This window comes from Neophocaena asiaeorientalis, unplaced genomic scaffold (genome assembly GCF_003031525.2).
Source record: "Neophocaena asiaeorientalis asiaeorientalis breed wild unplaced genomic scaffold, Neophocaena_asiaeorientalis_V1.1 scaffold427, whole genome shotgun sequence".
In the NCBI taxonomy this organism is placed as follows: Eukaryota; Metazoa; Chordata; class Mammalia; order Artiodactyla; family Phocoenidae; genus Neophocaena; species Neophocaena asiaeorientalis.
The window spans coordinates 653,853-679,891 of NW_020172280.1; the positions used below are offsets into that span (position 1 = coordinate 653,853).

Here is a 26,039-nt window from a genome sequence, read left to right on the forward strand (position 1 = left end):
TTGAGGTTTTCTGGCACTTGTCAATTGTTTTCATGAAATCAAAAATTAACTTGTAGAAAACATCTGAGATCAATTAATTTTGCAACTGAGACACAGGGCTAAGACATTTTGCTTCCACTCGTCCCAAACCAACTCTCAGGCATCAAGCTGCAGCACTTTTCTTCCTAATAATTTATCCCGTCCAACTTTTTAGCCCAAGAAGAACCTTAACAGATGTGGAAGGACTTTTGTGAAGATAGACTATGATTCACCAGATGGTCCATTTCCTGATGACCTGTACCTGGAGATGTCTTGGACTGTCTGCACCATGCTCTAAAAGTCACCACCTCAAAAGATACCACTAAGATTGTGTCATTCCCTGTGGATATGCAGCTTAATATTCCAGTTGTCAAATATCATTCAACAAATATTTCTTAAGCACCTTTTTTTTCTAGGCTTACAATTTCTGTGATCATCATGATATTTTAATGCCACTAACTCTGACATTATTAGGTTAGCAAAGTATTTTAAAATATGTCAGAAAAAGTATGCATATTAATTAAAATGTTCCCACATATAAGGCTTAAACTGAAGTCCCTGGGTTGATCGGAGACAAAAGACTTTTATTAAATACTATTTGATGGGTAAGTATTTTAGTGTCTCTGCCAATCATTGCTACAAAAGAATATTTATCGTCAAGCATGAATTGGGTAAAAAGGGAAATATCACTATATTATTGTCTGTTAGTCATATGTACTAAGACAATAGCAAGAACAGCATTTTCAAGCAATGGCCATGCCCTCTTGCGCCCTGATCAGCAAGCTTGTTTCTAACATCAGGTTTTTATTGTTTCTCAGCATTCAGAATTAGATAGCTGATTCTTTGAGTGAACACATGGAGTGTGCACCAACATGCCTGTAGATTTTTGTATTAATGGAGATGCTCTTTAAATGGCATCTGGGCCCTTTTATCAGACCACTGTTAAAAGACTGCAAGTATACACTCAGTGTAGAATCACTGAGCATAAACGCAGGATCTCCACTTTGAGCAAACCTTTTGCTCACACTCTCACAGACTCTGGCAGTTGCCCCGTCTCACATGGCTCAACATGCGTGAAGTCCCTAGAGAAAGAGCTCATTCTTGTTCCCATGTTCTCACTCTTCTTTAGCTTTGCTCTAATTATAAACTTTCAGAGAAAATAAATGAGTCTAGTGAATACATGAAGGTGATAGAAAAAGGATGAAGCTGATAAGTAAGTAAGGCTGGTGGTAGGTTGGAAGAGTTGTTGAGACTGAGGAAGCAGTTGGGAACGCAGGTACCTGTATATTAATGACTGTGCCCATCAGATTGAGAGGAATGAAGGGCAGGGCTGAGAATTCAAAACTTAGGACATAAGCATGTGAGAGCTAGGAATCCATGTGATGGGTGGATAATATGTGGGCAAGTGGAATAAAGCAGACTAGAAATCATCTACTGGCTGATAATCCAAGGACCTGGAGGTGAGAGTAAGATTAGAGGACTTGGAAAAGCTCAATTCCCAATTAGGCACAAGTGGTTGATCTGTAGGCAGAGAAGATAAAGAGACCAGGGAAAAAGATGTGGAGTCTGGTTGAGAGCCTGTCAGCAGCTCCCTGTTCAAGGACGGGACTCTGCAGCTGTCAGAGTGTCTGCCTGTGGGGTTATGAAGTAACTAGAAGCATGAAGGGGGCTTTTCTGTGCTGGCTCCCAAATCAGGAAGGGGATGTCCATTCAAATCTGTGGAGAAGGCTCTCACACACTCCACCAGGCTGCTCGTGGGCATTTTCACTTCTGCTCTGAGATCATGGGACTTTTGCCCTCTCCTACCCACTTAGATTTTATTTCAGAGAGGTTTAGGATCTTCTGTTGTGAGTTTCTCCACCTTGGTTATTCTCCAGCATAAAGTCATTCTTCCTGTTGGTAGTATTACCCGTGGTTGCCATGGAAGTGGGGACTAATTACATCACACAGGAGGGGAGACCAGTTAGCGAACGCTCAAGGACACCGAATGATTTCAATTATTCAAATTCCCAGTAACTTCTTAGAAGACATGTATAGGTTTTGATCATTAAAAACCTTTGACTTTGATTTTGAAATTGGGATGTATTTACCGGATAATGGAATTGTAAAAGCAAGCTGCTCTTCAGCACACACTGGAAATTCTCAGAACTGGGATTTTTTTTTTTAAAGATGTATTTCCACCATTCTGGTTTCTGCTCTCAAGAGATGAAGAAAGCGGGCACTGTGATTGCTTGGTTCTAGTTATATAAAACCTTAAGTGGACTGGTAATCCTTTGGCAGTTCATTATCAGAATCTCCTGTGTTTACCTTAAGACTTCCTGAGGGGCAAGATGGCTTTATTGTCCTTACCCAGCTAGCTCTGCTTCCTAATCCCAGCTTAGCTTCTGACTTCACTGCTGAGCTTTAAGCATTCATTTAACCCAGTGTTTCTCCAGTGCCACTGGAGAGTCTAACCTACCTTAGATTAGGAAGTGAATGGAATGAATAGAGTGTTTTAAAACAAGAGGGCAACTTTTTATAACACTGTAGTGATTAAACCTGAAAAAAAAATCCAAGTAAATATCAGGGTCCGATAAATGATTCTATCTTCATTCTTGCTCAGAGATTTAGAGCAATGCTCTGAGAAAAGATCTTTCCTGTGGTACGCCGTTGGCTTAACTAGGGCAGCTCTTCCCTCTCTAGAGTCGCATGACAAGTTATTTCCCAGCACCATTTTCTGGTCATTGTTGGCAGTCATCGTTTCTCTTTCTAATGTGGGCTTGGTCTAGAGTAGAAAATGGCCAGAGAAGATTTTAGAATTTAATGGTACAACAGATTTGAAGGAGGAAGAGACCGTGAATCAAAGAAGGCAGGCAGACTGTAGATGGAAGAGGGAAGGAAACAGATTCTCCTCTAGAGCTTCCAGAAGGAATGCTGCTCTGCTGACACCTTGCTTTTACCCCATAAGACCCATTTTGAACTTCTGACGTCTACAACTGTAAGATAATTTGTATTGCTTTAAGCCATTTAAGTTTGCATTAATTTGTTACAGTAGCAGCAGGAAACTAATACATACAGCACTACCAAGGCTCTCCCTTCCCCCCAGTCAGACTGCTCTTGTTGGGCTTCCCTGGTGGCGCAGTGGTTGAGAGTCCGCCTGCCGATGCAGGGGACACGGGTTCATGCCCCGGTCCGGGAAGATCCCACATGCCGCGGAGCGGCTGGGCCCGTGAGCCATGGCCGCTGGGCCTGCGCGTCCGTCAGGAGCCTGTGCTCCGCCCGCAGGAGAGGCCACAACAGTGAGAAGTCCGCATACAGCAAAACAAACAAACAAACAAACTGCTCTTGTACAAGTCACCAGAGAGTTCATTACTGCAAATCCAATGATCATCTTACAGTGTCGTTCTTACTTGACCTCTCAGCAGCTTTTGACGTAGAAGACTTCCTCTTGAAACATTTATATACTTGACTTCCAGGAGACTAAACTGCACTGGATTTCCTCCTAACTCACTGGCATCTCCTTTTCAACCTCCTCTGTTGAATTCTCCTGTTTTTCCTCCCAAGTACTGAAAGTTGGAATGTTCTAAGGCTTAGCTCTGGGATATCTTCTCTAATCATACTTACTCCCTAGGTAATCTTATTTAACTTTAAAAACAATCTTTATAATGAAGACAGCCAAATTTATGTCACCAGTCCAGAAACCTCCCCTAGGCTTATATGTCTAGCTGCCTGTTCTGCATCTAAAGTTTGTTGTCTAATTGGCATCTCAAACATGTCCAGACAAAACAATTTCCTTCTCCACAATCCTTGCACCTCCCCTACCATCTCTATCCATACCTCCCCTGTGTCTTAAGCTAATAATCTTATCTCCCTTTTTTTTCTTGCCAGATATTCAGTAAATCCTGATGGCTCTACATTCCAGATCTATACTGAGCACAAGCACAGCATGTCTGCAGACTTAGACCAAGCCTCCAAAGGATCTCACTTACCACCCTGTGAGTGACATGGGCCGGGACACTGCTGTATCAGCAGAACATACTCTGGCTGTTGTCTTATATCATGTGGAAACAGAAGTAGATGGGAGGTGGAGTTCCCCATAGGAACCCTGACCAGGACCCTCTTCCTTTTCAGACATGGACTTTCTGGGTAATAATACTGGAGGGGCGGGGGGCTGTTTTTAACTGTGGCAAATGTTCTGCCAGAGTTCCTTCAGAACACAGCCTCTACTTACAGCAAGTTAAAAGACTGGGTGGGAGTATGTATATAGATGAAACTATAATTTAAGCTTCTTGAGGTTAGGAATCATATCTCAAATTTCTCTTGTCACCCCATGAATAATTCTTGATTTTGTATTTTTTATTTGAACTCAGCGTTAGAGCTCATCCGGGGGCCCAGTTTTCAAGTATATGTTCAGTTATGTCAGGAGATTTTAGCCTGCAGTCCATAAATGGAATTTTGAGGGTCTATGAACCTTCTAAGATTGTACACAAAATTTTATGGTTATTTGTGCTTTCCTTGGGAAAGTGTTCATAGATTTCCTCAGATTCACAAAGTGTTCTGTTTCCTAAAGGCTGAAAACCACTGAGCTATCCAGAGATATCTAGACTGTGGGTCCTCTCTGCCCAGAAGCGGTGGGGTAAAGAACCAAGGAGGCATGGGCGAGGGGTTTGTAACGTTGAGGACAAAGGGGGGCCTTTTGATGCTGATGTCCCCACAGGTGACCTTCTTTACTCATTAGGACTCACCTACCTCTACCTAGCCGCCCGACAGTTTCACACCAAGCTACGGGTGGGAGAGAAAAATCTGGGCCTGAATTTAGTGATGGACAACATGTGGCATACTATGAGTGAGGAAGAAACTGGAAGGTTTAGAGCTTCCCTTGACATTTTGACTCCCCAGCAAGCCCCCAGAGAGGGCTAAAAGGCCTTCCAGGTTGTCCAATCATGACCCACATGCCTGTCACAGCCAGGCTGGGACACAAGGGGCATAGCAGCCCTCCTGTCTATGTCATTCACTTGGCAATAATAACATACCGCTGCATGACACCATCTATGTCAATGTCTTGTATTAGCATTAACTGTTATTTGTATTATTTCAACGTTGTGTGTGTAAACTAGGCTCCACCAGATTTAAGGTTGCCAGAAGTCAAAACCCTTGTCAAATGTCCATCTTGGTGTTAACCCTTATAGCTGGTACTTAATCATTATTTTATTTCAAGTGAATAAATGACAACACATTCAATAACTAGGTGGCTGGATTTGGTATTTGCTCCGATGTAAAGAGCCAAGGCCTGTCTCTTAAGAGCAGATTGTTTTGAAATCTCCATTAATATAAATGAAGCCTTTCCAGTTCTAAAGCTCTGTGATCATGGATTGAGAGTCTTACATGATCATAACTATTTATGCAGTCCTCGGTAGTTTATAAGGTACTTGTATGCACTTGCTCAATAATCGTGTACTGATCTCAAATGTAGAGGGCCTCTGGGGGGGTTCTCTGATCTCTTCGCTCTCCTTTAGGGAAACCTGAATGGTTTAGGTTGACTTCCGGAGAAATAAGTTCCCCCAGCTCCCTTCAGGTTAGGATCTGAGCGTTTCCTCAGTTACTGAGTCCTCTTCCTGCTGTTTGAATCTGTCTGTTCTGGTTCTATCTTGAGTAGTCATTTAGATAATGCCTGAGGAGTTAATGTTTTCCTGGCAAAACCTGGAGGAGTACTTTGCTATTCTTTCCCTTCTTTCTTGAAGACTGGAGAACAGCTTAGCAATAAAACAGTCCGGTTGATCTACTTTAAATAAGGCAGCCTGCCCACGGTTGATGCAAATATTACACTGATGTTACTGTTTGGTTTGAATATATAACAAGGATAGAAGAATGTCCATTAGAGATGATAGTCAGCTTTGAACGATCTACTGCAATGGCAAGTCTAGAATGAGCTAGAAGGGTTGGGTTGGGAGGAGCCCAAAGACTTGATGAATCATGAAGGTTTTAGAACTACACTGTGTCAAAGGGGAGAGTGGTATTTCTTTTTTTTTTTTTAAAACCCAGGACAGCAACGCAAATGGCAACAGGAAGAATATTCCAGAGCTAAGGCTAGAATAGTAAACATAAAGACTGTTGTGAAATGAAAGAACCTTCAGGAAAGTATGACTCTGGCTGTGTACAGCAATAATTCTTATATTATGGAAGAAAAAAAGGAGCAATACAGTAAGTGATTCATTTTAAGATCAGGCCCAGCCCTACATGGAAGCAACTAGTACCAGTGACCTCCCATCCTCACTTTGGCTGCCACAGTGGTGGTTTCTGGGTATTTACTCATTTGAGTTGTCATGGAAGGACACTGTTAAAATGCAGAAAGTGTCAACAAATTAACCCAGTAACAGCCATTTCCATATTCTTTTATACTAGTATTTAAAAAGTCAACAGAGAGCATTCCTTGAGGTAATAGACCAGGAGTATTTGATAGTGAGGACAGAAAATGTCCAGAGTAAGGGACACAGTTTGGGGAAGAGGGATGAGATGCAGTCACGAGCACACTGGATTTGGAGCACACACCATAAGGAAGCATGGACGTTTGGGGATGACCCCGTTAGGAGCACCCAATGCTGGTTTTGCTGATGCCAACATTTTCACTAGAAATGGCTCTGTTGGCAGTTTCTCCAATTAAATTAACAGAATCACAGAAGAGTCTGTGTCTGACCCAAGGCAGGTTGCCTCTTCTTTTCTCTTTTTCACTGTCATTCCACATTTTTGGACCCTAGCCCCTTCTCTCTAAGGGATTTAGGTTACTTGATTGACCAAAAGGCAGAGAGCAGGGTCAAAAGAAACCCCCAGGTTGTGAAGGCACACGAATATTTTATGTTCTCTGTTGTATATTATCTGCCTTGCTAATTAACTGATAGATATGACATACATTATCAAGCTATCTGCTTCCAAAATTACCAAAAATCCATATGGCTGTTTAGCAAGGTCACAAATGCTGGGCATCACCATCACAACTATTTGGAAGAAATCTAATCTTACTTCCATGTGGAAAATGGTACCCCAGAGAGGTAGGAAGCTTGTAATAGTTGTAGGAAAACTACTAGCTGAGCTAACAAAACCTTGAAAAGGTATTTGATATATGTGTTTGGCTCCAAATAAAAGACACCTTCAATACTCTGCCTTTTTATTTTAGTAACATCCAGCTCAGTCAGTTGTCCCAAATCGCTTCATTTTCTTAAGTAGAGTTTTGGCTTATTAGCATACAGATGGGGATTTTGGATTTTTTTAAGTGAGAATTCTCACTTTGCTTTGTTAATCAAGCAAAGTGACATCCTTTTTGATTGCCTGGTGAATTATGAAACTAGGCTGAACCACAAGTTCTGCACTTACTATAGTACAAGGCAAGGAAGAGTGAATTATGAGCTCAGTGGCCCCAGGCAAATCACTTAACCTTTTTGAGTTTTTATTTTTTTAATTTGGAAAAATTCAGGATTGTAATTGTTATCTAAAGACGCGCAGGCTCAGTGGCCATGGCTCACGGGCCCAGCCGCTCCGCGGCATGTGGGATCTTCCCAGACCGGGGCACGAACCTGCGTCCCCTGCATCGGCAGGCGGATCCTCAACCATTGCGCCACCAGGGAAGCCCCCCTGCCCCCCGGTTTTTAAATGTCATTGGCTTCACAGACTCTCAGACCTCCTTCTGAATTCCTGACTAATGTGGAAATACATTTGTAAATATTGAGAAGCGGAGCAAGTACTTTGATTACTCTGTGCATGTGGTGCTGATGACTCAGACCTCCTTCATCCAAGGCCTGGACAGTCCTGCTCCAGCTCTGCTTGTCCAGGCCACTGTTACTGGTATTCAGATACAGTGCCCTGAATAACTCAGAACAGGTTCTGGTTACTCTTCAGCCCCTCAAAAATAAATACATGAATAAAAACCCAAATGGGAAACAGAAATGTGTAAATCATCTGTGATAAATAGTTGTGATCAAGTGTTAGCTAAGAAGCTGCTTCTGAGCCGTGAGTTATTCTTTGGACATTTGGGTGGATTTTTTTGAGGTATAATTGACACGTATAGCGTATTAGTTTCAGGTGTACAACATAATGATTTGATATTTGTATGTATTGCAAAATGTTCACCACCACAAGTCTAGTTAACATCCAGGGTGGATTATTTTTAAAGCTTGCTTGATTCCATTCCTAGATAGGAATTCATTACATGTTATTTGCTGAAGTTACTTCTCTTTCAGGACTGCAGGCTCCAAGAGTTTGCTTGCCCTTATGGTTTCATGTCTTTTCAATAACTTCATAAGCAACTTGGCGAAGAGTCTTGCCTGGACATCCCATCTGCTCTCTGTATCTCCAGTTACAGCACCGCTTTTTGTTCATTTCGTATTCTCAAAGTGTTCTTTAAATAAATAGCGACGGGATGAAGAGGGAGGAGTGAATGGGATTTTGGGGGTTGAGGAGCAGTTTGGAAACATAAATAAGGCACTTGGAGTTCTCAGAACAGAGGCTATTGCCGTTCTGTATTCACTAAATTTTCCTTTCACTCACCATTGCATGATTCAACCACACTGGAAAGATACCATCTAGGGCCTTAGGGTAAACGAGTTCTCGATCATAGAGGAAGAGGATCCAGAATGACAAAAATACAAACTGGAAAATAGAACACAAAAATAGTATCATTAGATTTATTTTCAATGAGTGCTTCCTAAGATAATCAAGGAAACGTAGCAAAATAAAAACAGATACCAGTTTTAAAGATACATTCCTATATATACATAATGAAATACTAAATGAAAGAAAAAATTATTTATTGTAGAATTACAATACCCAGTCTCTGGGGATTTCAGAGAGTTAGGGATCAATTATTTGTCATTGTGGCAGGCAGAGAGGATGTAGATAAATAGGATTCGCAGACCATTTCATTTTAACCAATGACTTCTCTCTTCTCTGAGCTCTACCAGGAGTGCTGAGAGCAGCCACATGGAATGGCTTGAGTCTTGCACTTGCGTTGCCCACTCTCTAAATAGGCATGGCAAGGGGAAGCAGGAAGGCTGGGGCGAGGATAGGTGACAAGCTCCCAGGGTAGTTCACAAGCTAGTTAACGGAGAGTTGGATCTCCTTATTGCTCTGAACTTTGGATTGATCCCCATCCTCTTGTACCCCTTGGCTATCTTTTCAAAGTGTCTGTCTTCCATGCTACAAAATCAATGGAGAGATGGGAAAAAATAACTATTAATCTTCTAGTGATCTTCTTAAATTCCAAAGGCTCAATTTCTAAGTCTTAAAAAATGAATAAACTCCATTGATACAAAAAAAACTTAGCCTCTTTAGAAGATTTTTGGGGGTGGAGGAGGAGGTGTCCTACAAAGTAAAACTGGAATGCCAGTACTCACTCCGTTATCTGAGAGCTCATTATTAGTGTTTGGAGAGTTTCATTTTGGATTTAAGTTTGAGGTCTCAATACTATAGGAAGTGGAATGATGACGGGTAGAAAGAGGTAATCATTTCTAATTATAGGCCCTGCTGGGCAGCCTGTGTGCCTGGTCTCGGTTTGTTTCCATTCTAACTAATGAATGAAAACATGCGCAGTGTCGTAGAAATGTGGACAGTATCAGCAACAAGCCGACTGTCCCTTGCATATATATGTCTTGCTTCTTCCCAATGTCCATTCATTCAACAAAATGCGTGAGTCACCCACCATGTGTCCCACACCAGGTATTTCAAACAGCCTCTCTCTCCTCCATTTCAAAGTGTCAACTTTGAAAGTTTTCATACCTTTTTTTTTTAATGGTTTCCACTTGCAGAAGTAACAAATGCTTATTGCAGCAAGTGAAACAAGATGTATGAAAGGGAAATTAGTCATCTGCCTCCTCAGCAGCCTCCATTCCCATCACCCTGATGGAACCAAGGTTATCGCAGTTGTATTTTGGTTAAGAAAGTCCTTCAGACTTCCCTGTTAGACAGTAATAAGGATCTTGTAGCAAACGTTCACAAAGGTACAAAAGCTAATGATAAATCTTGTCAGTTAATGTGCCTTATTTCCCGAAGACACTGGGCGGTGCTATGCAGTCCTCAGACCATTTATGCAAATGCAGTTGCCCTGGATTATAATAATGGGCTCCTTGCTGCCCAGGAGAAGTGTCAGTCCATATGACATGTGTAGTATATTACCTGCACATCTTTGTAAACTTACTGCAGATATCGGAAAAGCCAGTGTGGTGAAAAGCAGGTCTCTGAAGGCTGTTATGAACTTAATGTCTTTTTTCCCTTTAGCTCTTTTCAGCACATCTTCCAGACAGGCCACCCCGTAGAAAAGGGCCTGCAAGAACTAAATTCATCACAACAAATGAGGACCTTTTCATTTCCTTTAATTAATACATTCTTCACTGACATGAAGCACCATCCCTCTGGGAGCAGTGTTGATTTGAGAAGGAGGGGCTGCTGGCTGTTGGGAGCCAATTCGAAGGTTGGTCTTGCAACTTGCTGGGCCCTGACCTTGATCACTAAAACCGATTGTGTAAAGTTGTTTAGGGGATAATAATGTGTACAGTATTTAGCATAATGGACTTGAGCTAAAATGGAAACAGAATAGAGTCAGCTTAAAAGGAGAATGTAATGAGATAGATACCTTGACTGCACAGAGGTGGGAAAAACCAGATAAACAGCACAAGGGCAGAGCACCAGACACAATGGTAGATATATTCTGGCCTCTTCCTAGGAAGAAAAAATTTTTTAAATGCCTAGTGTTGCAATCTCATTAGAGAAGCCAGAATCAGCGTCAAGAGCCCCATGAAGGAGCTCTGTGCTCTCCTGAGGGAAACCCACAACATGGCACCTTGCCTTTCTGAGGGAGAAGCCAGAGGAGAAGGCCTCTGAAGACCTCACAGAGACAGTCTGTGTGAGGGAGTGATTTAAATCCACAGGGCTATACAGCAAACCGTGGCTTCGGGTGCATCTCTAGGTACCTGAGGGCCTTGAAGGTGAAAAAGAAGCAGGGCCTTTTTCAAGGACACAAGATCACAATCAGAACAGACTTTGTCCATTCTTACAGTGTTCCACAAACCCACGGCTTCTAATTTAAGGGTCACAATAGTACAGAGTTGGAGTTGGTTTTGAATTACTGCTTCAGAATCAATCCTGTTCCTTGAAAGCTCTGACTGGTACAAAAGGAACAGCCTGGACTCCGCTGTGAGTCTGAGTCAGACAAGTTCTGGAACCTGGGCCTCTGGACTAATGATCAACCAAGTCGGCTTTTGGGGAACAAGCTCTGAGCTCTGAACCCTAGGAAACCTCTCGCAGAGTTGGCCTCCTGCCACTCCTCAGGCTGAAGGGTGGGCAGGAGAGGACACAGAGGTGGATTAGGCCAGCGATGTCCCCACGGGGGTCCTCAGACCAGCAGTACCAGCATCACCCCAAAGCTTGTTAGAAATGCAGGACCTCAGCCCCACCCCAGACTATGGAATCAGAATCTCTGGGAATGGGACCCAGGAATTTGTTTTTCAGTAAACTCCCAGGTGCTCTGTGTATATGCTGAAGTTCTAGAACCACTGGATTAGACATAAATTTATCACTTAAAAATCTTACTGACTACTCAAAACTATAATAGCTGACTTTTTTTTTCATAATAGCTGGATTTTATTGATTTCTTGTTATGTGCTGGCCACTGATCTAAGCTTTTAATTTCTTATAACAACCTTATGAGGTAAGTCCTGTTATTCCTTCCCCATTTCCCATTTTACAGATGAGGAAACTGAGGCACAGAGAGATAAATAAACTTGTCTAAAGTCTAATGGTTGATAAATATCAAGGCCAGGATTTGAAACCCAAAGTCTGCTTCTTGAGCCAGACTTTAAAAAAACCACACACACCATGTGATGCGGCAGGTTTCTAAGAATAAAGATAAAGCACTGTGGGAGTTCAGAAAAAGAGACCATTATCTCCAGGTGGGAGAATTAAAAATGACTTCAAAAAATACCGATGCCTGATTCTCACTCCCAAAGATTCTAATTTAATGAGTCTGGGGGTGCAGCCTAGGCTTCAGGATCTTAAAACATTCTCCCAGGTGATTGTAATCAGGGCAGCCAAGGTTGAGAACCACTTGCCTAGAGGAACTTCCATTTGGAAATGCAGACCTGGTAGCCTCCAGGGAGGCGGGGCTGCGGAGATGAGCCCACATGGTGGGATGAGGTTTCTGAAGAGAGGACAAAGGGAAGAGGAGAGAAGTGGGAAGCAAATGCTGAGGAAATGCCCTCCTCTAAGGGACAGAAGGGCTAAGGGGGAAGCAAAGTAGCAAAGAATGATCAGATGGTAAAAAATGAGGAATGTGCAAGAACCCCATGGCCCTGAGGGAGGAGGAAGCTTCAAACCAGAAGGGGCCATTCCAGGGAGGGTGGGCTACAGTTTTAAATGCCATGAAGAGGCTGCCACCCCAATACTCGTCATTTACTTTTGCCGTTGAGCCCTGAGCGCTGCAGAATTGGAGTGCAGTCTTTGCACTGAATGCTAGGAGAAGTCTCCTTCTCTCCCCTTCTTCCCCAGCAGCTCTCAGCTCACCCCTGAGGCCATAGCAGGCAGCTGCTGGAGTTAGGAAGGGCAGACGAGGGGCCTGGGCCCCGGTGAGGAGGCCTGCACCGTTCTATCAACACAGCAATTAATCCACACAGCAATTAATCTCCCACTGAGCGCTGAGTGCCTGCCAGGTTTTCCCTCCTTGGGGAGAGGCCGCCTCCACCCAGCATGTGAAGTCCATGTGACCACTTTCCTTAGCGAGAACTTCCTAGCGTCAGCGTGAGTCAAGCTCGTCCTGACTTTCTCTTGCCTTTCCCAGTCGCAGAATGTGGAAATTGGACTGGGGAAAGAACACATTACTCAGAGCCTCCGTGGCTTCTCCTTCACCGATAAAAATTTGCTCCACACCACAAACTTGCCAATCACTTCTCCCCCTCTGCCCTCAGCTCACACGTTATTTCACAGGCATATGTCACTTTGGAGAGATGCCAGCTGTGTGCGTGAGGCAGCCTTGTCTCCATTGATCTTAATCCACGTTGATGTGCCATCATCTGTATCAACAAGGAATATTTATGAGCCCCTACATAGGAGCCCAGGGGGAAGGCGCTAGGGTGTTGCCAAAAGAAATAAATAGGCAAGAACTAGGGCATAGAGGATCCACACAGCAGAGATGGAGAGCAAGGAGAGGGAGGTGGCATCGGCTTACTCAATGGGGAGGCCTCCTGCAGGGCCTCAAGGGCAGGTTTGCATCGGCTCACAAAACCAGACACTGGTCTGCTCATTCCCTAAGGACAGTACACTGGGATGTTTATAAGACACTCACAGAAGGAATAGTCAAGGGGGAAAATGGCAGCTGTTAGGGACTGAATTGTATGCTCCCCAAATTCATATTTGAAGTTATAACCCTCAGTACCTCAGGAAGTGGCTGTATTTGGAGACAGGATCTTTAAAGAGGTGATTAAGTTAAAATGAGGACAGGAGGGTAGGCCCTAATCCAGTAGCACTGGTGTCCTTAGAAGAAGAGGAGATTAGGACCCAGACCCACACAGAGGCACAAGCCAAGGAGAGAGGCTTGTAGAAACCAACCCTGCTAACACCACCTTGATCTTGGACTGCTGGCCTCTAGAACTCTGAGGAAGTTTCTGTCGTGTAAGCTCCCCAGTCTGTGGTACGTTTTTATGGCAGCCCCAGCAAACTAATAGAGTAGCATTGAAAGAAGATAGCAACAACTGGCCTTCTTTTACGACTCTTACAGCAAAATTACTGTTGTTTAACATTTCTCAACTATTTGGGCTGCTCAGAAAAGCAGAGTTAACGGTATCTTCTTGGTCAGGGTTTACTTCAGAGTGGCTGCTGTCTGATTTAATTTTTTTCTACCATTTCTTCCCTAATTCCGTCTGTCCTTTCTTCTGAAATACTGCTGATCTAAGATTGTTAGCTGTCTTCCATTTTTGTTGCTAGCTGACACACTTACCACCTGGGAGAGCTTAATTTACATTTTTTTAATAACTAGTGCAACTTGAGAAACCATAGCTAAAGGATGTTTCGTTTTTACGTTCATATGTCTTCACAAAATTCACAACAATCTTGAAAACAGAAGCTTAACCTTTCTAAGTCGTCAAGTTTATTTTCCTTGCTCTAAGCCAGAATCCTCTTAAACTATCCCAGGAAATGAGAATTTCTTCATTTAAAAATAATTCCAGAGAGGGAGATTCCACAAGTTTCCTGAGCAAGACATTACAACTCTGATTGAATGAGTCAAGTAATCCAACGCCCAGCTCAGCTCTCTGTGCCTGACTCAGACAGGCCGGGACTTTCTCAGGTCTCGCCTTCAGAGTGATGCAACACTTGCAGTGGAGATTAATTCAGAATAAAACAGCAAATGGGGACTCATTGTGATGTGCATTTTGTATAACTGTGGTGGTAAGGGTGGTGGCATCTGGGACAGGTAGAGGAAGTCTTTGTCAAATATATCTGTATTATATGTAATATTATATTTCAGACATTATTCATGTGCATTGAGCTTATGAAACAGATGAAGGAATGAGATCAAGAAAATGGGAGAAGAACTGATATGAAGAACACAAGAAAATAAAGAGAAGAAACTAAGAACATTGAGGGACAGGTTGGAAGGAAGATTTGTAAGAATGCTTAGCCAGTGTTGTATAGCTGATAACAGCTGGCTTCAGTGTAGCAGTAGGATGGCCGTGGGGTAGGCTGTCTTACAGGTGGGATGGGGTTCTCTAGAAAGTGGCTCTTACCAGTTAAGAGTTATGTTCTGATCATTTATTCATGCAGCCAACATTCACAGAATGTCTCTTAGGTGCCAGAAGTTAGGCATAATACAGACCAGGGCAGGTTCTATGTTAATATGTCTTTATTAGGAAGAAGAAGAGGCGGCAGAAGAGGAGGAACCTTTTCAGTACATTTACCATTTTACGTTTTGTAGGCCAGTTTCCTTGGGAAACAGAATCTGAGATGCTGAGATCTGCCTGAAGGGTGTTCATGGAGGAGTGCTCTCAGAACATCCATGAGAAGAGGGAGGGAGGGAGGGAGGGAGAAGGACTGAGCACCAGGAAAACCGGAAGGGCAGTACAGTTGCATGGAATCAGCTAATCCCCAAAGGAGCCCTGGAGTTGAGCTGTCCCTTCAGAGTTGTCCTGGAGCCCAGCCTTTGTAGCCCAGGTCAACCAGTCTTTGCACGCAGCAACCTCAGGGAGGTCTTAAGCCTTGGTCCAGGTAGCTCCCTTCTGCTGAGGACAGTTGTGGGATGAGAGCTCAGCTATGAGTCATCAGCAGCCAGCACCCCTTCTCCCAGGAGCTGGGGAATGAGTACCTTGATGCTGGGGAGGTAGGGGAATCTGTGTGCCACACCACAGATCCACTACATATGAGGCACAGAGAAGTTAGGTAACTCACTCAAGAGCACACGGCAAGTGAGTGGCACCCAGGCAGTCTGGCTCCAGAAGCTAGGCCTTCAATCACTAATCTTTAAACTGTGCACAAAGAACCTACCAAAATGCTGTCATGGTTACTCAGTAAACCACAGCTGTTTTATTTTGGGTGCTGGTGGTGACTCCTCCCTTCTCTCAGCCCTCATTCTTTCATCTATCTGAGAGGTAAAAACAGTGATCTTAAGCATTTTTGTGGAATAGACAGTTAAGTGTATTTCTGAGTCTGCTGAGCTTAAGAGTTCCACAGATGAATATATTAACCCAATGATGGAAATTAAAGGTTGGCCCCAAGTATCGCAGTGGGTTCTATATACTATAAATGGATCCCTGTCTTCTCACTGTTCATGGGCTACCTTGGAGTTTGAACGATGGAACGTCCCCAGGGATCTCTCAAGGATCTCTCTTCCCCTGGCCCTGCTTTGCCATCCCTGAGGACCTATGTAATGAAGTGGCTGTTGTCATCTTGAGAGCTTGACGATAATGAGGTCAGAGCTGCCTGCGGCTTGGGCAACTTTATATGAAGAGGGGAGGGAAACGTCATGCCTCTGTTGGTGAAGTGGGGGGAGGGAAACGGGGAGGGGCCCGCCCAGAATCTCCCCTGGAGATCCCAGTTATGAGGCACCACCTCTAACCATGTTTCAGAAGGAAGTTTATTTTTAAAAAGAGAAAAACCCAGCAAACTCTTACGAATTCTGCAAGCCGATTTCAATTGTAGCTGAAAAATCCCTCTATCCCCTCTCCCAGCTTGCATTCCCTGGGGTCAGGGACAGTCCCTGGGTGGAAGTGGAGTGGATGGAGAGGAGAGAACACAACACTGTGGAAGACCCAGGCACTGGAAGCCTGAGCCAACGTGAGCACCCGAGGATGTCCACAGCACTGCCTTGTCCCCATGCCCAGCTCCTGGGGGCTACCGCATTCAGCAGGATTCATTGCCCTCTGCCTGAGCTTGCAGACTCTAGCTCTAGGGCTTCCCCAGTGCCTGAGGGCATCCACCTAGGCAACTATTATATAGGGAAAGCGTTGACTCCACAGTGGTCCTCCTCTAGCTGGGAAGCTGAAGTGTGAGGCCTGTGGAGGGAAGTACTTGAGCAGTGAGGCAGTTGGGTGACCCTTGCCTGAATCCATGACCCACTACCCATGGTGCTCAGTGAGGGGACTGATGTTACCCCAAAATTACCCTCCCCTCTGCACCATCCCTTCTGTACTCAAAGATGAGATGGCTAGAAGCTCACCAGCACTCTCCTATCTCCTCATTCCGTTTTCCACTTCTTACACCATTCTGAGTGCTTCCCTCATGTCCTTTGTCCCTTACGGTCACTCTGTGGTTATGCACTATTTGACAGATTTGGAAATAGAAGACAAAGAAATACCCAGACCAGGGTCAGTAGGAGGTGGAACTGAGGAACCATCCCAGATAGCTCATGATCCTAGAGCTCCTGCTTATACCCACTAAGCTATACTGCCTTCCCTCCCAACAGGGAATTGGCTGCTTCTTCCCTGGGGTCAGTTTACTCCCTCATTAGACAGACATCACATCTCTCCTCTTCTTCCTTTACTCTCCTTAGGCACTAGGCAGGAATTGGTCACCATTCCTCAGTGGCACCCCCACTAACTCACCTCATGCCCCAGGCATCAATCCTTTGAAGCCCCTGGGGTAGCTTCGGGAGGAAATGGGGCCCACTTAGAATGCTGACTTGCATTAAGTTGGACTTTGTTCTTAGGGGCCATGACGGATATTCAGCCAACTAGAAATGAAAGCTGTTTAAAGGGGTGGGATATAAATTTCCTGGAAAGCAGGATGGGGTACTGACTTCAATATGTTTACATAAAATAAATTTAAGAGTGTTATAGCAAGTTATGAGACCTCTGTGACTTTATAAACGCAACCATTAACTAATTATTCGTTAGTTAACACTAATTAATCATTAGGAAACACAACCATTAATCAGCCCACAAGACCTCAAGAGCTAGAAATTTTAAGGCACAGTATTTCACGTGATGTCACATATTTGAAGTCTGACCTTAAACCGATCCTCTAAAACACATTCAACCCATCTTCACCAGTTGGAAAACATTGCCTTAAGTCACAATTTCAGGATGACACCTAACAGCAGAAAGGAAACAGCCATAGGGAAGCCCCCCTCTGCTCATTTCAAGGGCCAGAAGATGTCAGAAGAGACCGTACTGCTCAGGAATACAGAAGAGTGAGGTCAAGTCCAGTCAACATACCAAGGCTCCCAGCTCTTATTATGGGGTAATCTGCGCCAGCCACTGTGGCAAGTACAATGTAGAATCGTAGAACGTCCGGGCTGGCAAAGACTTAGGAGACAAAACTCCTGTTTGGGAGCCACTGACAATTTGATTGAAATGTTGAGAATCACATGTGGGTGAAAATGAGAAAACAATACTATACATAAATAAGCGGAGACTGAGAGAAGCCGTAAAAATTCAGGGAAAGGAAAAAACGAATTTGGGCTAGAGTTGCTCAGCAGAGATTTTAAGGAGAATGTGGGATTTCAGGTGGTCTGTGAAAGCAGCAAGGTGGTGTAGAAGCAGGTAGGCCTTTCATTCAAGGATAGTGTGAATATGGGTAGAACAGTGACAGCAAAAGCCTAGGGACCAACACTGGAGAAGACACAGGCCTTCCTGGAGAATAGACCAACCTTCCTAGGGAGGCGAGCGCCCGACGGCCAAGTAGGCAGGTGAGCTCTTAAATCAGGAGTTTAGATTGGTCCTGTAAGGTAAGAGGGAGCCCCTGTGGTTTCTTGAGTAGCTGACCACACTTCTCAAGCAGGCTTATGATGTTTGAAGCAAAACAAAACCCCAAACAGTTCTTTGGGAAGATTAATCTGAAATCTGAGTGATGGATGGACTGATAATGGGAGGACAGTGAAGAGGTGATCTGGTCATCTAGGTACCAACTAATAAACACCTACAATGAGAGGGGCAGTATGATTGGGGAAGAAGGGATGAACCTAGCAAGAGGGAAGACATAGGATTTGGTGGCTGATTAGTCAGGGAATTAACACTAGGATATAAGTGTCCTGGACAGATGAGTGTCTTTTTCCATTCTTGGAAATATGGTGCCTCTGGGACATGCAACCGAGCTATAATTAAGAAGCCAGGGAGATGGGTTTTGGGAGTCAGTGATGAATCTGCTCTTAGCCATGCTAAGAATACTAGAATTTGGATTTGATTAGATCATCCATACTAGATGATCTAATACTAGAATTTGGATTTGATTAGATCATCCATACTAGAACCATACTAGAATTTGGATTTGATTAGATCATCAATCCTGGCTGACGCTGCTCTCTTTACCTTGACTGTTCTTAATGTGAAGCTAATAGATACATAAAGCTGAGACTTTTACTGTATGATTCTAATTCCACAAAATCATTTTTTGTTATTTTCTATTTACTTGTTTTCTCATAAAACTCTATGATTGAAACAAGCCATCACCTTGGTATTCTTCAGGCACCGTAGAACTGTATTCAGGGCTCAAATCTCAAAATCAGAAGCCAGCAAGTTACCAGAGAGGAGGAAGCTGAACTTCCAGGCTTCTTTGATTTGAACCGTCTGAATTTCCTCTCCTTAGCATTACAGAGAGTCATCTTCTTTTTTTTTTTTTTTTTTTTCCATGCATTACCTCTGCCTAGGATTATGATGCCAAAGAATTGGAATATTTTGTCTAGTTTCTGAAATCAGATGTTTATATGGTACCCTACATTTAGGTTAAAAATCTCAAAGCTTTAATTAGCATCCCCAAAGGCTGCAGCATGTTTAGCTTTTAACTCTAAAAATAATTTTACATATTTCCAAAACATTTTTTAAAAACCTGTTTTTCTCCCATTCATTCACACTTCACTTCATTCATCAGATTGTGGTCAGCTGGGCTAGGGAGACAAGAAAGGATCAAGTGATGTGATTGGTTTGTAAATAGTTGAAAATGTGTATTGGCCATTTGGTTGGGTGATTTGTCCTTTAAGATGGAGCCTGAGCCTATAAAAAATTGAAGTGGGATCCGAACATGGCAAGATGTATTTGCTTTTCTTAGATAAATCTGTTAGTCTGTGTGTGCTGTAAAAGGGCATTATTCCTCCACTGGAAATTGCACTTCCCACGCAACATGCACCACTCTGCCTTCCCTCACAGACTTCCCCAAGCAAAGTTCAAAATTCCTCCTGCATATGTAGTCAGTCCCATGGTGAAACCATTAGTTTAGTTCCCCATTTGGGCTCATCTGAGAAGAACTTCAAGACAAGATTCTTTTCAAAAGAGCATTTAACAATTAGCACAAAAGGTAGCTATGGATAACTCCCAAATGGGGTTTCTCAGAGCAAATTGTCAAGTAAAAGAGAATGCCAAAACTCACAAACAAACAGTGAAGAAGAAAGACAAATATTGGAATTTTGTACTTGATAAAATCCATAGGTGTTATGTGTAGAGGCACTGATATTACAGACAAATAGCTTGCTTCCTGATACAGCCGAATGGACTTACCAGGTTAAGGAATGTTAAGTACTTCCATTGTCCACCATTTAGAAAGACTTTGGATTTCCGCCGATCCTCTCCTTGTTGTGAGATATAACAATTGAGGAAGATATACCAGCTCAAAACAAAAAAGTGGTATATGCACGTAGAAGTCCTCGTCATGGCTAGCTCTGACCAGGGAACTGTAACGGTCTCAAAGTAGCTTCCCTCTAGCGTACTTCCGCAGGTCACAGCGGAAGTCCTATGGCAGGCCAGGCCGGAGAAGGAGAACTGTGTAACACGCCCCTCTGAGATTGAGAGTTCCAACATGGCTGAATTTTGCTTCTCTCATAGGCTCCTTTCCTGATAAACGTGGGAGACAGGATTATTGCTGATTTTCAGATGCCTTCATTTAGATAATAGCAGGTAATCCGCAAATTTGCATATGTTTCAGTATTTAGGCTTCGAAGAGGGCAGGGAGCAATGTAAGAAGTGCACTTTGCACTGTTTGACTGGGTCGGGGCATGATTAAATGACCTTATCGTTAAGTACCAGAGAACTCTAATGAAAACACCTACCGTCATGGTCGTATTTTCTTTTCTTGGGGGCAGAATAAGGAAGTTGCCATAATATATCTTGAGAGAATGAGAAGCAGGTTGACAGACTAGGAGGGAGAGATTGTGGGCGTGTTTATCGCATGGAGGGAAGTAAATATTTAGAAAGGGGAAGGGTGTTGTAATCTTGCTCCTAAGGTCTCTGAGGCCCTATAAAATCTGAAACAACCTTTGATCCTCTAGGGAGCAGCCCCAGCGTTTTAGTTAGTTGTTTCCCCCCCCACCCCCACCCCCCCGCAGTTTTTTATCTATACTCTAGAGAACCAAGAGTTACTGAGAGCTGTCCCAGACGCTCCATTTAAACAGGCATTTCTGTTCCCTTGGAGGGAAGAAGCATAGCAAGTGGTCTGTGGCCAAAGAATCAGGAAGAGGTGTGTGGTCACTACCCCAATATACCTGAGTTCAGACATTGCTGAGAGAGAATGAGGGTCTCTGCATTGCCTTGGAGAGGACAAGAGTATGCTTAGGCTGGGCAAAGTTTTCAGAACCGGGCTCTGCCTCAGGCTCGACAGAAGGGACCTTGTGACATCACCAGCTTGTTTCCCTGGGCAACTGACTCAGAGGGTTTTGAGCAGATCCCCAAGGGAAATGCTCCTGATGCAGTTATGTAAGTCTGTAGGTGGTGCTGTTCAGTGATTTAATCAGGGTTTACAAGTACTGGGAGAAAGAACTGCAGGCTACACACGGAGTACAAAACAAAAACAAACCTACCTCCTAAGTCACTGGATCCCAAACATCAGGAACTGTAAACGGGGGTAGAGCAAGCCTGAGCCAACAATATAGGGTCTGCATTGTAACCATTCCCAAAGGAGAGGATGGTCTGGGAAATGAGAGACGGAAAATGCTGTACACAACTCCAGGGCCTAAGTTAAAATGGTAAATAACAATAGCGGCTAATACTTTTACAGTACTTACTATGAGGCAGGCATTGTTCCAGATGCTTTGCGCATATGGACTCAGTTAACACTCTAAACACTACTAGAAGTAAGTACTATTGTAATCCTCATTTTCAGATGAGGAAATTGAAGCCCAAGCTGGATGCATTCAAAAGCTGGTAAGAGGCAGGCAGAGCTGCAGGCTGCACTCATAACCAGTGTGCCTGGCCACAAAGAAGCACACCCTCAGACTCCCTTTGCAATGTTTCTCCACTCCCTGCTGAGCCCCTTTTATTCCTCTACCTCTCCCATCAGAAAATTCTCTCCGGAAAGGATCAGATATGTTTTAAAACTTGGTGCACATATGAGGTACTGTGCTATATGTCTCCCAGGGTGTTTTCATGGTAAGCATCATTATAGATTTAGGGATTTTTATCCCTTTATACAGAATCCCAAGCATAGGTCTGCAGATGGGTAAAGAATTGAGGAAATATTGGGAAAGGAGAGGAGACAAAGACCTAAATCTCCCTGGTGTTTCCCAGGGACCTGGCCCAGCTGTTTGTCCATCGCATACTACATACTCACCATAGCGATTTTGCTGACTCTCATGATTTCTACCACTGCTTTCTAGTTTAGGACCCCAAATTTTAGACCTCTAATCCCAGCCCTCTCCCCATCTCCATCGAGCTTCAAACATATCTTTGACTGCTTGTTAGACATTTCCTCAATTAGTTAGATGCACCTCAAACTCAAGATGTTTAAAATGAATTCAGCACCTTGCCCCAAACCTGACTATTTACCTCTATTCTCCGTCTGTGAGTATGGCCCTGTCTTCTAACTGGGAGTCTTCCTTGTTTCCTCTCTCTCCCTTACTCCTCAAATCCAACTAACCACCAGATCCTGCTAAGTTCATCTCCCAAGTCAAGCTCAAGTCAGTCCTCTTCTTTCCATTCCTTCTACAACTGACCTAGTTCAGGTCTTCTTCATCTCTTTCCAGTACTTTAGTAACTGTCTTCTAACTGGTTTTCCTAATTCTAGTCTTATCCCCCAACTCTGTTCTTCACAAGGTCAGGGAGTGATTCTACCTAAAATGCCAGTCTTACCACATCTCTCCCCCGCTTAAGTCCCTTTACTGCATCAGTATCATTAACAGAATAACATCCAAGTTCCATAACTTGGTGAACTGGCCACTCTCAGCTAGCTTTGATAGTCTTTCCTGCCTTACTCTTGTCTCATAGCTGATGTTGGTCCTACAGCACCAAATTGGCAGTTTTCCAGTCACAACTGGCTATGTCATGTCCTAGTGCCTTTACTCTTATTATTTCCTCTCCCTGATAGCCTCCTCGCAGCATGTCTTTGACTGGTTATTTCATAACCATGTTCAAAAATGCAGCTCAGCAGTTTCCTTCTCTAGAAACCCTTACCTGAACCTCTCCTCAACCAGGCCATATTAATTAGCCACTTCTAGTCTCCCTTAATACCCTGTGTGTGTCTGCAAATTGCGTGATGATTAGTGTCTTAGTCCATTCAGGGTGCTGTAACAAAACCGCCATAGATTGAGTAGCTTGTAAACAACAGAAACTTACTTGTCCCGGTTTTGGAGGCTGGGAAGTCCAGGATCAAGTTGCTGGTAGATTCTGTCCGGTGAGAGCCTGCTTCCTAGACAGTCATCTTCTTGCTATGTCCTCACATGTGGGAAGGGGCCAGAGATCTCCCTGGGACCTTTTTTGTAATGACACTAATCCCATCATGAATGCTCCAGCCTCATGACCTAATCACCTTCCCTCCTCCTAATATCAATACTTTGGGGATTAAGGTTTCAATTCATGAATCTTGGAGAAACACAGTCTGTAGCAATTAGGATTTTATCTTTTTTTATGTGCCATTATCTCCCATTATATCCCAAACACACAGAGGTGGTATGTTTGGATTCCTAGAGCTTGGCATATTGCTAGGCACACAGTCAGAACTTAATAAATATCTGTTGAATAAGTGAATGTGTGCAAACCGGGTGTGGTTGTCTATTGAGCCTTACTCGAAATAGCTGCCTCATTCATTAAAAACCTACGAGGTTCAGACTGTTCGGCTGCTGGGTTCTGGGGAGGAGGTGGAATACTAACGTGAGTAAGACATAGGCTAATCCCCGTAGGAACGCACAGTCAAGTGGCAGAGACAGATATGTAAACAAAAAATTACAGCACGATGTGACAAGTACTGTAATAGAGGCGTGTATGACATACTAATGGAGCCTAAATTATCCTGCAAATTATTCTGTCATTCTAAATATGCAGGAGATGGAGTTAAAGATGAATGCATTGAGTAAATCATAGGAGACTCTCGATGTCATGTAGGAGAAGGTAAGAATTCATGTAACCTCACTGAGTAAAGTTGTGGTAACCACCAGCACAGGTAACAGTTTTGTCTGATGGAGATTGTAACCCATTCCTTCTTCGGCCAGTCACAGAATGATGAGGTACAAAGAGCAGGGGCTCAAACCTGGGCTTGAGTCTGCTGCATGACCTTGAGCTGGTCAGACATCAGCCTCATTGGGATGTTAGTTAGTTCCCCTCAGGTGTGAAATGGGGCTCAGGGAATCTGGAATGGTGATTGTCTCACTTCCTAAAGCCAGGACATCTACTGGGCTAAAGGAGTAATTGATGTGGGCTAGCCTCTGAAGAGATTGGCGGGGAGTCCCAAGCCCACACCGATACACACCCACTCCAGCACATACCGTAGAGCCAACCATATTGGAAGGTGTTGGAAGACCCTTCACAGTGATGACGGCAGGTAGCACAGTGGAGAGAAGGAATTAAGGATGATGGAGCCCAGAATTCTTGAGGTTATGGTGAAAAGGTTGAGGGAGTGTGGTTTCATTCTGGCACAAGGGAGAGACCCCTCCCGCTCATGGTGCTGAACAAACTAACTGGTAAATCCCAATCATTTTAAGCTTCAAGACAAGACGTGTTGGTGGGACTTACCTGTATTCCACTTACCTTCTTAACCTACAGAGAACCATGTTGAGACGGCTCCTTCCCTTTAAAGTTGATATATACCTCCCCAGCCCTCATAGGCTCCCTTAGCTTCACCCACCCTTTGGTAAATAGTCCCATTATTAAATTCCCAGCTGGGTGGGGCTACCTTTTTCTGCTGGAACTCTAACTGATGGAGCCAGTCAGACTGTGTGCCCCTCCAGGAGTATCTGATGCAGTTCTGGGCCCTCAGCACTGTTTAGGGTAGCAGGTAAATTCTAGATGCTAATGAAGAGTTGTTTGCATGGATCAATTCTGGTATCGTGGTATTCTTAATATCTACCTGGGGCGGGGGTAGGTTCTCTAACCGTTGGGTTTCCAGATTATTACCACTCTCATAACCCAGTGCTGTTTGTATTTCCCTGGAAGCACTGCTGCCTCTGAACCAATATCACCCCCACTGTCTTCTAAAGGCCCTCTCCCCAGTAAAAGGTACCTACCTTTTATTCTGGAAATAATTAAATGTGTGAGATGCCCAGTTGAAGTCAAGGTTCAGGGAGACTAGGATCTTCCTTCCAGTGGACTTTGCATCCCTAGGATCCTTGGTCCATTTGCTGTACATGTGGCTGAAAACTGAGTTAGAATGAAGCGTTTCACCCATTGGGTTATTTATACCACATCTAACAGCACTTGATTTTCTCAGAGGTCACTGTGACTGCCCTGCTTTTCAAAAACTAGAACATTTATTAAAGGCTGCCATCTGAAGTCTGTTTGGTGAGACCATGTGTGGGTTTCCAGCCACCAAACCAAGCCAGCTCAGAAAGGCATTGGAACCTGTTTTTTTCAATCTATGAAAACTTTCCTGGCCCATCACTTTGCCTGTTGCCTTGGGAAACCTGATTCAGATCTGCCTTACTATTTGATCTCCAGTTCTGCTTTTGCAGTGGAATGCAATGTCTGTGTTAATCTTCTCAGACTCACTTAGAGCAGCAGAGTTCTCTGTTGGTAGTTTTGATGGTGCATTTTCAATTGGGAGGCCAAAGAACTCTTCCTGTTTACAAGCATGAAATTGACTCACATTGTCTTAAAGTTTAGAGCAGGAAAGAACAGTTTGAGGTCAGTTAATTCAACCTCTTCATCTTTCAGATGAGAAAATTAAAGCTCAGAGAGGTTAAAGGACTTGCCCCAAATCACACAGCTGTTAATGGGGGAGCGATGACCAGAACACAAGTGTCTTAACAATCAGGCCAGTGAGCTTTCACTGTTTCTTGAATTGCTTTGTTTTGTACCCAAGCTCTGAAATTTTCAGGTGAATTTCTCTTGCTTTAATTAGTTTGTGTGTCACTTGATTATGTGAGGTCTGATGAAGTTATTAAAGAGAAGCTGTCTACCTAGAAATGACTTTTTTAGACGCCATGTCAGATTTCATGTTTTGCAAAATTGTGTTAATGAGAAATACATGAGTTTTCTCATGAAAGAACTCAGATATTTCAGATAGAATTTTATATGCTGAACTAATCAGCAAAGTTAAAAAACATAGTCAGTGCTGACCAATCAGCAATTCCAGTTTCAGTCTTTGAAACTCTCATGTAAATGCCTGTTTTCTTGGGAAATTCACCACAAGAAGATCAGCAGTTAAGCTCTGGTTATCTTGTTTTA

General features: G+C 43.6%; 1 protein-coding gene across 2 annotated transcripts in view; it reads right to left on the bottom strand.

Moving 5' to 3' along the window:
• Positions 1 to 20,527, bottom strand: part of ADTRP (androgen dependent TFPI regulating protein) — a 68,080-nt gene extending 47,553 nt beyond the window's left edge. Inside the window, exons 1-4 of one of the 2 annotated variants that reach the window (XM_024763739.1) lie at positions 20,501 to 20,527; positions 19,953 to 20,285; positions 10,181 to 10,315; positions 8,536 to 8,637 (exon numbers count right to left, since the gene is read on the bottom strand). In XM_024763739.1, coding sequence (XP_024619507.1) covers positions 8,536 to 8,637; positions 10,181 to 10,315; positions 19,953 to 20,252 — 537 coding nt within the window. In that variant the 5' untranslated portion in view covers positions 20,253 to 20,285; positions 20,501 to 20,527. The remainder of the gene's footprint in view (positions 1 to 8,535; positions 8,638 to 10,180; positions 10,316 to 19,952; positions 20,286 to 20,500) is intronic. The other variant, XM_024763747.1, reaches the window with a different exon arrangement.
• Between the last annotated feature and the right edge of the window lie 5,512 nt (positions 20,528 to 26,039).